The 15,412-nt window shown below is 42.8% G+C and overlaps 1 protein-coding gene across 1 annotated transcript in view; it reads left to right on the top strand.

The window, feature by feature from the left end:
* Positions 1-14,955, top strand: part of COMMD1 (copper metabolism domain containing 1) — a 127,125-nt gene extending 112,170 nt beyond the window's left edge. Inside the window, exon 3 of the mRNA XM_074949610.1 lies at positions 8,633-14,955. Coding sequence (XP_074805711.1) covers positions 8,633-8,740 — 108 coding nt within the window. The 3' untranslated portion in view covers positions 8,741-14,955. The remainder of the gene's footprint in view (positions 1-8,632) is intronic.
* Positions 14,956-15,412: the final 457 nt, after the last annotated feature.

The following is a 15,412-nucleotide window of genomic DNA, read 5'->3' as shown; positions in this document are numbered from 1 at the left end:
ATGGGCAGGGATGGTGTCCCTAGCCTCTGTTTGCCAGAAGCTGGGAATGGGCGACAGAGGATTGATCACTTGATGATTACCTGTTCTGTTCATTCCCTCTGGGGTACCTGGCAATGGCCACTGTCGGAAGACAGGATACTGGGCTAGATGGACCTTTGGTCTGACCCAGTTTGGCCGTTCTTATGATCTATCAATTATGCCGACATAAAAGATTATTGCTGTAATCTCACAATGCTTTATTTACTATTTTTTAAAATACTGTAATATTGTACCTAACAATAGCGACCACACACAATTTTCACAATAAAAATAAGTTGGTTTCAAATGGTACTTTAATATGAGAATTTAATTGGCATTCTGTTTGTTTATACATATCTATTATCTGAAACTCTGGTATGAGCCACCATCATAAATTTTGACTATAATGTTTCCATTATCCAGAATAATTATACTATGTCTAGAAGACTGGCTTATTATTCTTGCTATTTCTGATGTACTAACACTACTGCTTTATGCTCTTGAAAAGGACATTAGTGATTTTTGTCCAAAACACCTAATCCAAAGGTTCAGCTAATCTCAATCAATAATGAATTAACAGTGTCGTGGCAACATCTGGAAGCAGGTATTCACAGTAGTTATGACTCAGGTCCCTTTTCAGTAATGAAAAGAAACATGAGATGGATAATCACAAATGCAAGATAATTAACTAGTTTAGACATTATGCATACATGACTTGTTTGGTGTCAGGCTTCCCATTTACACATTGTGGTTTGATTTCATTTTTTTCTTTAGTTGGGAGAATGTATAAGAAATCCTCATTGAAAGGTATTGGGAGAGTAGATGAAAGAGGCCACTATTCTGGTAGCAGGGCATAAGGATTCACCTAGGGTAAAAATTTGATATAGGAGTGAACAACTATTTAAAAAAGGAAATAGCAACAGGTTAAATATGATTTCTAAAATAGGAAGATGGCAAGGGCTGGAAATAATAATAAACTCACATATGAAATGGTCATGGATTCAAAAAGAGCATAACAAACAAACAACTAACTTTTCAGCATCAAACTGTTAAGATGTCAGCTTTCTGTTTAATTCTTTATTTTATATAACATTTAAATATATATTTTTTCTTTGTAATTAGATGTGCTGATTAAAATCTATTTTATGATACAGTGGAGTTTCCTGTAACACTTTGATGAGAGCAAAATTTTCCCTTATAAAGTTAGTGGGACATTTTGAGAGGTACGAGCATGAGAAAGTTAATGTGTGTACGCGTGCTCGTAAATCTGTCATTTAATGCTCAAAATGATAGATGGAAAATTTTCAATTCATTAATAACATAAAAGCAGTTAAATTAAATTTACTGCACAATACCCAATAGCCTCATGCTCCTGGAATTTCTCCAACTTCTACAATCTTTTCTATTTAATCTGTGATATTACATGATTGATTCTACATTAAAAGAATTTTAAAAAAAAATCTGAAAGAGAGGTAATTTTTTTCCTGTGCTGACATAATAATTGTTAGCTTAAGAGACTCTCAGTTCATGTAATGCCAAAATAATAAAGAGAAACTTGGAGGTGCTCTGAATACCAAGTGTTTGTACTCATTGTGTCTGTTGGATGAAGAATTATGGAAATGCATTGCACTTTACCCTAGGATTTTTGAATGTCACAATTAAAAGATTATTAGGCATGGCCAAGCCCCAACTAAACAAACTAGAGGCTATCCAAAATTGGCCCCGGCCGAATCGGAAAAAGCAAGTCTGGGCATTCCTGGGTGTGGTGGGGTACTACCGACGATTTATTCCCCATTTTACTACCAGAGTGAGTCCCCTGACAGACCTGATAAAAGCCCGGGGTCCAGACATGGTGAAGTGGACAGATGCCGCAGAGAAAGCATTCATGGATCTACGGAGAGCCCTCTGCAATAACCCCATGCTTATAGCCCCAGACTTCAACAAAGAATTCATTTTACAAACAGATGCATCTGAAGTAGGATTGGGAGCTGTCCTATTGCAGATGGTCGGAGATGACGAACACCCAGTCCTCTATCTCAGCAGGAAACTCCTCCCGAGAGAGCAGAAGTATGCTGTGGTTGAAAGAGAGTGCCTAGCTGTGAAATGGGCCATGGAAACACTATGTTATTACCTTCTGGGACGACAGTTTACCCTTGTGACCAACCATGCACCCCTCCAGTGGATGCAGCAAAATAAAGAGAAGAATGCAAGGGTGACCAGAAGGTTCCTGTCCCTACAACCTTTCCAATTCACCATACAACACCGGACTGGAAGCCACCATGGCAATGCAGATGGCTTGTCATGAGTACACTGCCTGACTGCCAAGTTGCCCAACCCCGTAGTGTTGAGCGGGGGGGGATATGTGACAGGGTCAGGCCAGATGGCTACAGGAGAGTGATAGAAGGCAGATATATTAGCCCCAGGTTAAGTAGGTCCCTTTTCCCTGAGTAAGGTAACAGGGAAGGTTCCAGAACAATCAGGAACCTTCTGGAGACAATTAAGACTGACAGGCTGAGTAGAACACCTGCAGCCAATCAAGAAGCTGCTAGAATCAATTAAGGCAGGCTAATCAGGGCACCTGGGTTTAAAAAGGAGCTCACTTCAGTTTGCGCTGTGTGTGAGAGGAGCTGGGAGCAAGAGGCACTAGGAGCTGAGAGTGAGAACGCGGACTGTTGGAGGACTGAGGAGTACAAGCATCATCAGACACCAGGACGAAGGTCCTATGGTGAGGATAAAGAAGGTGTTGGGAGGAGGCCATGGGGAAGTAGCCCAGGGAGTTGTAGCTGTTGCACAGCTGTTCCAGGAGGCACTCTAAACAGCTGCATACCACAGGGCCCTGGGCTGGAACCCGGAGTGGAGAGCGGGCCTGGGTTCCCCCCAAACCTCCCAACTCCTGGTCAGACACAGGAGGAGTCGACCTGGACTGTGGGTTCATGAAAATAGCCAAATTGAGGGCTGCTGTGAAGCTCCAAGGAGAGCAAATCTGCCAATAAGTGCAAGACCCACCAAGGTAGAGGAGGAGCTTTGTCACAATAGGAAGGTCAAAAGTTAATGCTGGTTCTTAATCTCTAACATAGAGCCACAAGATGCTTGGGGGGCTTTCCTGTCGCACTTTGTATTTGAGTTTTTACCTGATGCCTCCAGGGGTGAGGTCTCAAAGAAATCCCAGTCAAGCCAGCATTTCGAAAGAGATACTAATGTCTGCCAAAAATATTAGCAAAAAGAAGAAAATATATGGTGAAGTTAAAGAAGCTAAATCAGTTCCGTCTTTTGCCAAGTCAATGATTCATATTAAAGCCTGTGAAACACCACTTGTGCTAAAAGGAGTGCAGTGACCTCGGAAACCAGGTCATGACATTCTCCTCTGTTCAGGTTGCAACAAACAAGGTTGAACTGTGCCCACACAGCAGCTATTTTCACAACACAAGTATATGCATCTGTGCATTTACCATGGTGCCTAACTGTGTTCGTATCCGTGTATTCTGGGGAACCATGGACAGCTGTCCTATACTGCCTCAGACATGGCCAAAGTACACGCACACAGCAGCATGAGGCAATGTAGGACATCCCAGAGATAGGGTAAGAAAGAAGACTAGTTAACACAATTACAGAGGCACCAGTTGAAATCTTATCAACAAAAATAGATGCTAAAACCTAGTTATAGGAAAGCAGTTACGTGCCAGCCAGGCCACTGATATGGTTTAAATGGGGCTAACTGTCATGGTTACTATAGAGAGCATTAATCATGATATATGTGGACTCAGACCATGTGTAGAGCCAACCATTTTACTGCTTAAAGTTATAGTGTAGGTAGGGCCTAAATTCTATGAGTCTTAACATTTTTAGAAGCTCTGTAAATAAAGAGTCAGCTTTAAATTTCAAAAACACTGTGTGAGTTCAAAAGATTATACCTGACTTGCCTGGTGGCCTCGCAGTAACACTTTGGGCAGGCCATCACTGCAATTAAAAACCCACAGCTGGCCTGTGCCAGCTGACTTGGGCTTGAAGGGCTCGAGCTAAGGGGCTGTTTAATTAGTTGTAAAGTGTAGACTGGGGTCTACAACCTATGGCACGTGTGCCAAAGACAGTACACGAGCCAATTTTTAATGGCACACTGCTGCCTGCCGGGTCCCAGCTGCCGGCCCCGCTCAGCCCGCTGCCAAACCCAGGCCGGCAGCGGGCTGAGCGGGGCCAGTGGCCGGGACCCCGGCTGGCAGCAGTGTGCCATTAAAAATCCTGCCTGCCCCGGCCCGCTCTTCTCCACCCGCCTCCCCGCCCCCGCGGAGGCAGAGTGAAGAAGTTTGGTTCTGCCTGCTGCAGGGCAGGCAAGTTCCCACTCCCTCGCCTCTTCCCCCAGCGTGCTGGATTCCTGCCCCTTCTCCTCTCCCTGCCGCTGATCAGCTGATGGCCCTTGCGAGGGAGGGGGAGAAGCGGAGCCGCAGTCCGGGCAGGAGGTGAGGTGGGGACAGGGCCTTGGGGAAGGGGGTTGGAATCAGACCATATCCCCTCCAGCCCCCTGCCGCGAGACGCTCTAAGCAGGGGGCTGGGAGCACCCCCACGACCCTAGCCCACACACTCAGCCCTCTGTCCTGACCCCTGCACCCCCGTCACACACACCCAGCCCTCTGCCCTGACCCCTGCACCCCAACACATATCCAGCCCCCCCACACCCCATGCCCTGACTCTTGCACCCCCTACACATGCTCCCATCCCTCTGCCCTGACTCCTGCATCCTCCTCACACACCCACAGCCCCCTGCCCTTACTCCTGCACCCCCCACACATACCCAGCCCCCCCTACACCCCATGCCCTGACTCTTGCACCCCCCCCCCGCATTCCCAACCCCATCCTAAGCACCAAACGGGAGCTCCTGCACCCCTTGCACCAAATGGGAGCTGCCCACATAAGCACTCCACACCCAAACCTCCTGCCCCAACCCTGAGCCCCCTCCCTTATTCTAGCTCCTGGCCAGACCCTGCACCCCACCCCCCAGCCTGGTCCTTCACCCCCAGCCCTGTGCTCAGTGCACTCCTACCCTCAGCTCAGTGCAGAGAGAGAAGAAGAGAATGGGCTAGAACCAGGGAGAAGGTAGGTACCCACTCTCTGTGGGCAGGGCCGGGATCCCGGACCAGCAGTCGGCTGAATGGAGCTGGCAGCCGGGACCCTGGCTGGCAGGAGCCTGTGTACAGAACCCCAGACTGGCAGCGGGCTGAGTGGCAATGGGCTGAGCCGCTCAGCCCACTGCCGGTCTGGGGTCCCGGCCGCCAGCCCCACTCAGCCCGCTGCCAGTCCCTTGCTAGCTGGGGTCCCGGCCGCAGGCCCCCGCTCAGCCCACTGCTGGCCTAGGTGAATGGCCCAGGCTGGCAGCGGGCTGAGCGGGCCAGCAGCATAAGATCAGCATTTTAATTTAATTTTAAATGAAGCTTCTTAAACATTTTGAAAACCTTGTTTACTTTACATACGACAATAGTTTAGTTATATAAAATATAGACTTATAGAGAGAGACCTTCTAAAAAACATTAAAATGTATTACTGGCACGCGAAACCTTAAAGTGAATAAACGGAGACTCGGCACACCACTTCTGAAAGGTTGCCGACCCCTGGTGTAGACGTTCAGGCTTGGACTGCAGCCCAAGCTTTGGAACCCTCCCACCTAGAGCTCGAGCACCAGCCTCAGCCCAAATGTCTACATGCAATTAAACCTCCCCTTAGCCCGAACCAGCTGGCAAAGGCCAGCGATGAGTTTAAGACCTCAGTTGAAATCCAGGCCTCTGTCTCACAGGCCTAATAATCAACTTTAGCCATGCCTCCGAGCTTCTTAAGACATCCTTAACTATGCTTTATATGTAAAATATATACGAAACCACTTTTTTTTCCTGCTCCTTGTTTTACCTGAGAAATATCCGGGAGATCTGATTTGCTTTCCCATTCTTTACTGAAGGACTCTCTAGGGCATTAAATAATTGAAGTACAATTTTCTTAGTTCTCAAATGAAGGGATGAGGATTGAGTCTTTCCCAAAGAAAGCTATTTTTCCTCAATGGTTGTCAAGAATTTGAGTTAAATAGGTTTTCTATTAAAAACAAAAACAAAAACCAACACCAGACTGATTAAAAACCCTGCTCCTCTCAATTGCTCAGGGTTCAGGCCTTGTCTACACAAAAAAATTGTTCTGATTTAACTAAGTCCTTATCTACATGAGAAAGTTTTAGTAGAAATACTAGCTGTAGTTACACTGGTATAGTTACACCGTGTAGACACTTATTCTGGTGTAAGAGATTACTTTTTTTCAGCTAACTTAAACTTCTTTTCCAAGTGACAAAACCTAAACTCAAAAAAACGCATTCTAACACTGGAATAAGATTGTCATCACGAAGGGAGGGGAGAGGAGGGTAGTTATGTTGGCATAATTGTATCCATTTAAATTCATACCTTAGGTTTTACTGAGAAATCTTTCCTATGTAGACAAGGCCTAAATACCTTAAATTTAACTACCTCTGTTTCTAAACAAATATTATTTAAAAAGAGAGGTGGCCCACCTTTATATATCATAGTAAACTCAACAGGGCCCAACTTCTTTTGTCCTATTTGCATGTCACCTTTCAGTGCATTACTGTTGTGACTACGTAATGCAACCTATGCTGTGTGGTCCTTTGTCATACTACAAGGGGGAGATTGCATCCATTTGGTAGCTCCAACAGTTTACAATACAGTAATAAAAGTATGTACAAAAAAATCTAGGACCATTTACTGTGCATACTTTCTCCTTCACATCACTTCCAGAAGGCATAGGCATGCTAGCCCACGTTAAGATAAAGCCATCACTGCCCCATTATTCCAAGCTATCAGCATCCGGTGGATCTCCTCCTTTGTTTGCCTTTTAGACTGAGCTCCTTGATACAGGAACCATGGGCTCAGTTCCTCACACTGACCATGTGAGTGAGATGTGTTACAGGCCTAGGCCCTGATCCACAGTTGGATCTGCACAGACAGACCTTTTGCATCTGTGTGGACACCTATTGATATCAGTAGTGTTCAGTGAAGCTTTAATTACATAACTGTGGTTCTGTTCTTTAAAAAGTGAAATCCCAGGCCCACTGAAGTCAATGAGAGTTTTGCCATTGAGTTCAGAGGGGGCCAGGATTTCACCCCAGGACTGTAGCATGGCTTAGTCAAATTCTCTAAAATAGAACTCTGCTAATGGTTTTTGCTAGCGTGTGTTTTGGTTTTGAAGACATATGATAAATGTAGAGTTAAGTAACACTTTAAAATTTTAGGGTCTGATTTTCAAAAATTCAAGTGCACAATTGCATTTACCATAAATGTGCGTGCAAATTGTACAATTGAGCCCACGTCCCTGATTTGTACATGCAACTTCTTTGTGTGTATATTTTCTTTTACTTGCACTTGTCTCTACCTTTTTTGTTTTTTCTTCTTGAAAAACCAGTAAAGATTCTTGTATTAAAAAAAGAAAGCCAGTAATGAAGTTGCTTTCATGTGCATATGAAAAACAATCTGTTCTTTGTTTTAAATTCATGTAATGCCTTTCTGAAATTTAGGTAATCAACTTCAGACATTTTTCAAGTTGCATTTTTCTGGTGATTTAATCTTATCTGTTAAATCAGTTAAGTGCAGAGAATTAAGTCTGAAAAATACTAAATGTTGAAACAAATGTATTTTGAAGTAATGGTAGAGGTTTTAGTCTAACTGATTTAAAAAAAAAAAAGAGCGAGAGAGAGAGGTGATGCTGCCCTCCCATTCTGAGTAACCTGTGTGCTGTGCATATATTGATACAAAGAACTCGTGGATATCCAGTGAGTCAGATTGCCTGGAAGGCTGAATATTCCAATCTGTCTTCTCAAAAAAGGACACTCCCTTCATGGTCTGAGAAGTTATTACTGTATTTGAATACAAGGTTTGCTTTGTTTTTCAAAATTGAGCATTTCAAGACACCTGAGGTTTGTAATATAAAAGTGCAACCCCCGTGATTTCTATTTTCACTCTTGTTTTATTTCTGACCTTAGCGTCTGATGTGCCGTCCCCATCACATGGGAGAGTAGCTGTGTGTGCACTAGCATTTTTGTCATTATTTCCCAGTGTTTCCCGACTGTTGGTGCAGCTTCACCTGGACTTGCATTTACAATGCAGCCAGGTACACTTGCTATATCTAAATGTTATCTTCCAAATTATACAAGGAACTTTATCCAACTCAGATATATTGATGAGTAGGACTGATGGGAGAGAAATCTCATGAGGTCTTTTGCCTGCTGATTTTTAGTAACTAATTCCACATGGTTAGAAACATTTTATTTTTTCTCGTGTTGTTTATTCTCTCTGACCCTGACAAGATCCCTTCCACTCTGCTTACCCTGATGTATACCCCACTTGAGAATAACTATATTTGTGAATGATGTGACCCGGCCTTTCAGAGTGAATCAGTGCTGCTGCTTAATTGTCTGTAGGCATAACTGTTCAGTGAAGTCAAGTATTGTGGGGATCTCCCACAATGAAATTCAATGTCCTCTCCAGCAACCATGCTGACCTATACAGTTTTTCTTCACCAAGAACAATTTTCTTACTTCACTAAATATCATCTTTCCCCTTTTATTTTCTAGGCATCTGAATTTCTGTGTTTGGAATTTGATGAGGCCAAGGTGAATCAAATGCTGAAGAAACTGTCAGAGATTGAAGAGAGCATAACGGCACTGACACAGACCACCTGACTGTTAAGATAAAGAAGGAGATTGTGACTCAGAACATAGCTGGCCTTAGTACTTGTTAATAATTTCTATTTTTATATATGAAATTGTTACCAATATTCTACTGATATTTGATCATAAAATAAAATAGTGTGAGCTCGGCTGTGCCACTCTGACACTTGTGAGCACTTACTCATACAAGAAATCCCATTGGATTTAATGGGGCTACTTGCTTAAGTGCATAACAGCTGAGTAAGGCTGTGCATAATCAAGCCCTACATGTTAGAGTAGCGTGGCTTTCCTTTTCATGCCTCTTAATGATTTGTTGAGTTATCTTCTGACTATTCTGACTTGAGATAAATGCTGGGCTGCAGTCAGAATCCATGGGAAACTGGATGGCCCTGTGGCAGGGGAAAAACACAGACAGACAATCTAACGGCTGCTCAGATTTTTCCTTATAAAGTAAAGACGTTCTCTGATAATTCTTCCCTTTTCTCATTGGAACCTAAGGGGGCAAACTGTGGTCTCAGTCAGTCTGTTATGGTTGTGCGCTAGGTATAAAAAGTAATACGACGTCAACCAACTAAGAATAGGTGAGACGAGAGGTTTAACTGCCAGCGGTAGAGAAAAACATAAAGGAGAAACTGAATGAGGAAATTTCTGCTAATGAAGTTTAGTAGACAGTCAAACGCAGAGACCTGAAGCTCTGGATAGACTCTGATTAGTACGCCTGTTCCCATCACACCCTGAAACTTATAAAAGAATCTATTTAAGTGGTTCAGTAGCACATACATGTCGTACATTACTGAAAACAGTTATCAAACTCTGTAAGGTTTCAGAGTAGCAGCCGTGTTAGTCTGTATCCGCAAAAAGAAAAGGAGGACTTGTGGCACCTTAAAGACTAACAAATTTATTTGAGCATAAGCTTTTGTGAGCTACAGCTCACTTCATCGGATGCATTCAGTAACTCTGTAAGGGAAGCAAACCCATCAGCCATTCCAAAGCACAGAGAAGAACTCTCCTGCTACACATCATATTGACCCCCTCTCTCTCTCAAGCAGGCTATAAATATTGTAACAAAAATCCAAACAGGAAATAATCCTCCAGTCACTGATAAAGACTGCTTTGCAATGTAACAGATTTACCACGCACCAAATGGCTTCTAACATGTATTTGCCCACAAAGAATCTGATCCTGCAGAGTACTGAGTCCTTTCATAGGCTTAAACCAGGGATGGATGTCGCCCACAGTCACTTAACCATGATTCATTTCAGTAGCTTCCATTGTATACAGAAATTAAACAATCAAATGCTGTCAAGATTCACTACATAGGAATAATTTTCTCATTACTGTTAACACCCGTAGTGCCCTGTCTACTCAGAAGCATATTGATCAAAGGAACACTTGTATTTAATTTTTTATTGATCTGTAAATGTAGGGCCCATTCTGTTCCCACTGAAGTCAATGGAAGTTGGCCCTTATGTTAAGTCCCTTTGTTTGTATCCAAACTGTAACAATGTGTGTGTACTTGTTTTGAATTTGGTGTGTTTGGCACCACATGACCCTGAGGCTCTATACAGGCACAGAGTTTTTTCTACCGCTATGATTTGAATAGAGGTTTATTTTTAGTGTGCTTAGTTTAACCAAATCCTAATCGTTCCAACCCCCTTCCTCCCTTTTCGCTGGCCCACCAACAGGCTGTTCAGTTAATTCAGCAGTATTCATACCACTTTAAAGTTTGGTAACCTTTCCTTTCCAGAAATGGGATGTGAGCCCTTTTTCTGATATGGGGCTGCCATGATCCAAACTCCACAGACGTGGACTAGATCCATTGTTCCTAAAGATTTGGCATGGAGATTTCCCAGCCTTTACTCTTTGCTACTGTACTGAAGAACATCGGTGAGGTCCTATGATGGTGACCTGTGGAAAAAGGCAGGATGGGGTTGGAAAAGATGGCAAAACTAAGTGCAATAAAAATAAACCTCACCTCAGATAAACTAACTCATCCTAATAAAAGCTCTGTCTCTGTACGTAGCTTTGGGGCTAGGATGAAGGCATGGAATGTGAAGCTCTGAAATTCCAAAACATAGGTACATGTGTGTCTGTATGTAGATACAGTTATTTATCTAAAACGTATATTTCAGTAACACCATGTGTGTTTAAATAATTAAGTTGTCATTGGGGCAGTGAGAGAGCGTGAGAATGACTCTGTAGCCTGGTGGTTAGCGCACCCCGTTGGGAGGAGGGAGACTCAAGTCCCTGTTCCAGTAACTATTTCATTATTTATAAAAAGTGGAATAGCTTGAACAGGAGACATTGCGTGACATCTGCCCCACACTAGCCCAGAGCCGAGCAATTCGGATATTTTCCTGGGATGTAGGAGACCCAACTTCAAATCACTGCTCTGCAACAGGTCTCCTACAACCCATTCAAGTGCTCTAAATGGTGGGCTAAAAGTTGTAAGGCGGTATCTGCACCACTGGCTCTGCCAACGGTTTTGTTGAAAAAGGACTGACCTGGCTTAGGCACCTAACTCCAGGAGAGGTTCATGGCTGTGAATCTCCAATGGAGCTAGGCACCTCCCTCCGACCTGGACTTGAGTGCCAAACTGCCTTTGAGGGGTGGGGCTTAAGATCTGTCGCTCTCCTCCTCATTTCCTATTGGCTAGCTTCGGGGCTCCCTGCTCATCTGTTGGTTTTTTGCGTCCCTTTCTTAGGCACCTCTTTTTTCCCTCTCAATCCTGGGTGCCTAAACTCAGAATGGGGAATTGTGCTGGGTGGTCAGGTCCCTCAAATGTCCCTTTGTGAATGAAGCCCCTCCTTCTCTTGCAGCTCTGCCTGGTCACCTGCATTCCATTGCACTGCTCAATAGAGACTATTTTGCTTTTCTTCTTCTCACTGGCAAAAAAATTTATACATATTAAGGGTAAAGCTTCCATTGATCCTTTCAATTTATTTTAGCTTTGTAAGAAACATAGAGCTAAAACTATATTAAGTGCTAGTACGGAAATAGTGATGACAACATACAATACGGTACTGCCATAATTGAAGTGCATTTCATTGTCTCTGCAAGTGAATTTAGTGCTTGTGAAGATGCCAGATTGATTGCACTTAGAAACTCAACTTCTCCCTTCTCAGAATGGGGAAAGGACAGGATTTCTTGTCCACCCAATCAGAATATAAATGCAGCTCCCTGGTTAACCCACACTATCCACTTTGGGGCCCACCTCCCCCTTCTGTCCTCCTCTTCCAACACTACTCTCAAGAGCTGCCCCTTCTCCTGATTTCTCACCCTCCTGTGTAAGGACTTTACATCCTCCTGTATCCATTTTCCATCTTGAGTTCTCAGGTCCCTTCTTACCACTTCTTGGGCCTTTGCCACTTCTCTGTGCCTCCCCCAATGAGAGTCTGAGCAGAAGCTTCACTTTGCCACTCATTCCCAATTTTGCAACCTCCATGCCCTGGGTAGAAGACTCCTCCCGAGAAATCACAACTGCCCAAAGGCGGAGTCTCCTTCTGCCACCATCACTTGATCTGACTCTGTCTTGCCAATGCAGTGTGGTGTTTACTGCTTCCTCACGGTCCTCAGCCTGCAGGGAAACAAGGAGAGTGAAGTGGAAGCAGGACACCCAGGGTACTCTGAGAAGCCAGATAGAGGAGTTTTAACAATATGCTTCCTCACGTCTCACCAGCAGCTAGGAGAGGGATCCACTTGTGGGTGGGATCTGAAAACTCTTGAATACTCTGGCAACTCACAAGAAAAGGTGGAGATGACAGAGCAAATCTGGAGGTTATGCTAGTCTGGGCATCAGCAGCAAGACATGCTTTCTTACGGATCCTGGATAATGTGCCTATACCCATTCTGGAGGGATCTTTTCTATCACTAAGAGTCTCTCTTGTCTCCAGGCTAATTCAGCCCTTGGCCTCTGCAGAAATGGCCAGCAAAGTTGCCTATTAGTGCTATTTGTGGAGGATGTTAGCTGTGACAGGTACTCCCGGTGTTGCCTACTCATAGTTTTAATACAAGTCTTACAGCATTTGGTGGTGATCTTAAAGACCCAGCTCCAGGAGTCAAGTGATTACATGATGATCTCAGCTTTCATTTTTTTAATTTTTTTTTTTAATCTGGTAAATTTCTTGCCCTCATGATTGTGGAGAAGATGTCCTGAGTGCACCCTGAAGCTTCAAAAAGCAGAAGGCAAATAAAAAGGACACAGACTTTAATATTTTCTTTCATGATTTTTAAGACAATCCCTTTATTGTTTGGGGCCTGACTTGTGAGTTTTCAGTGATTGAAGCTGGCAGCACTGGACACCTATCAGAGAGCCACTGGCCTGTGACCACCAAACTCATTTCTCACACAGGCCTCCTGATGGCCAGCTACTAGCGATGGCTTTGGTCATAACCAACATGCACTGGATTTGAACCAGGGGCTCAGTGCTGATTCTCTGAGCTAATGAAATTTCATTAAAATGACCTAATACATTTTAAACAAGGTTTTATTTTAAAAAAAAAAAAAATAGATGGCTCATTTAACGCTCACAATCTTAAATAACTTCCATCATGTCAAGCGTAGTAATTGTTTTATTTTAACGTGCACAGAGGATAGGAAAATGTGATATAAATGGAAATTAAAGAGAAATAAACTTAGAACAGATGTCAGGAAGTATTATTTCATGAAAAGAATAATAAATATGTGAAATGGCCAACCAGACAAGGTTACTGAGGCAAAAAGCCCCAAAACACTGGGGTCATTTATGAAATATTTGGGTGCTTTCCAGGAAGAACTTGGGAAGCTAAAAGGGGGCATGTTTCCATGTTTCCAAGTTCAGCAACTTTCTCCCTAACGTTTATTGTCTCTCTCTAATCTTATGCTTTTATTTTCCTCTTCCAGGGAGTTGTAAATTATCTAGCAGATGTGAGAAATACTTCGCGCATATTGAGCCAAATTCTGTCTGGCCTTCAATGAGGTTGCAGGGCTGTGACTGGAAAGGAAAATACTGTCCCATTCTGCGGGATTTGCCATTGGTAGTAAACTTTGTACTTCACCTGAGTGCTTTAATGCTAGGTTAATGTGGGTGGTTGCAGATCAGGTGGTTTCCTCTGTAAAAGTGAGCTCAGGTTTAACCTGATGTAGGTGGAACTAAATGGAAGTCTGGTTTTAACTCTTTGGTTCAGGATTTGAAATAGAATTTTAATACACCTAGATAATGGGCAAAATTTTCAAGAGTAACTGAGTGACTACAGAGCCTAAGTGCCATTGACCTTCATCTGAAATCAGTGGGAGATAGGTGACTTGTGGGATTTTCAGAAATGCCTGTGTGCATCTCTAGGCATCTAAATGCCTTTGAAAGTCTCTTAGGCACTTTTGCAAATCTTTTTTGCAAATCTTAGGCACTTTTGCAAATCTTTTTTGCAAATCTTAGGCACTTTTGCACTATCCAATGTGAATAGTGTATCTAGGGAGCAAAGATCACATTGTGGGTAAAAAACTCATTCTGATGAAATAGTTTGAAAATTTGACCAAGAATTAAACAAATCAGACAGCTGACCCAATGGTTTTTGTGCCTCTATTGGAATATGTGGAACACTTTCACAAACAGGACACCTGATGGTTTGCATCACTCCCACCTATCTGGTGGATTTGTCAGATTATTGAATTGATTTTGACATTTTAGGAAATGTTTATAGTTTCACATAGATCTGGCTCAGATTCTCAGAAATCATTATAAACACAGTTCAGCATAACAAAAATGACTTGTTAATACAGGAGGGAAAACATCATGGTTTGACCTAAGGGGCCAAATTATTGCTTGATGTAGTCAGTGGAGTTGTACCAGGGATGAATTTGGCCTAACACAGATGAGAGAGAGAGACCGACCATAAACGTACCTGAAATATACAGGATAAAATCTTTATGAATTTAATCTGAATGCATTAATTTTCCTGTGCATTTGCTTTAGCCAATTAGATTAAAAGATATGATGGTGTAAATAAGAAAATTAGGGACAGATTCTCTCTTGCCCCAAGATCCAGTTATTATAAGAGAGAGGTGGATCCATCAGGGAGTGAGTTACAGCTCCTTGATTCTTGAGCAGAGCCCAGGTTTGACAGAATGGTATAGCTGTATTTGTCACTATTCTTACAGATCCTCTTTTGAACATTTTTCTTCCCAATTGTACCAGGAATTACTATAAAATAAAATACACAGTTAACTGGTGTGTTCCTTTGTCTTGTTTCTTTTCTTAGGTTTCAGTGGTTTCGAGCGATTTACTTAGGGCCTGCATCGGCTTTCATTTACATCATTTTTATGCTGATGTAAGTAACTCCAGTTTGACCTCAGTGGAGTTACTACTCATTTACACCACTGTAAGTGAGAGGAGAATCTAGTCCATAGCCTCTTTACTATGTAGTTTTGATGCTGAATATATTAAGAGTAGTCGTTTAATTCTTTCCAATCCCGGTTGTTTGTTTCTTTCGTATAAAGTTTATAAATGGCAGCCAAACCTCGTAGCAATGAATTGGCAAACCAAAGGGATTCACTTCATGGCTCTGTGATGATAGTTCTTTCAGTGAGATTTTCTTTTTCTTGGGCTATTTGCTCCTGGAATTGCTCAATATTTGGAGTATTTCCCCCACCATTTGTCTATAAAAACCCAGCCTTGCCAAATTTTCTGAAAAAAAAACGAGCCAAGCA

Source organism: Natator depressus, chromosome 3 (genome assembly GCF_965152275.1).
Source record: "Natator depressus isolate rNatDep1 chromosome 3, rNatDep2.hap1, whole genome shotgun sequence".
In the NCBI taxonomy this organism is placed as follows: Eukaryota; Metazoa; Chordata; order Testudines; family Cheloniidae; genus Natator; species Natator depressus.
The sequence above is the reverse complement of the archived record's forward strand: the minus strand, read 5'-3'. Positions and strand labels throughout refer to the sequence as shown.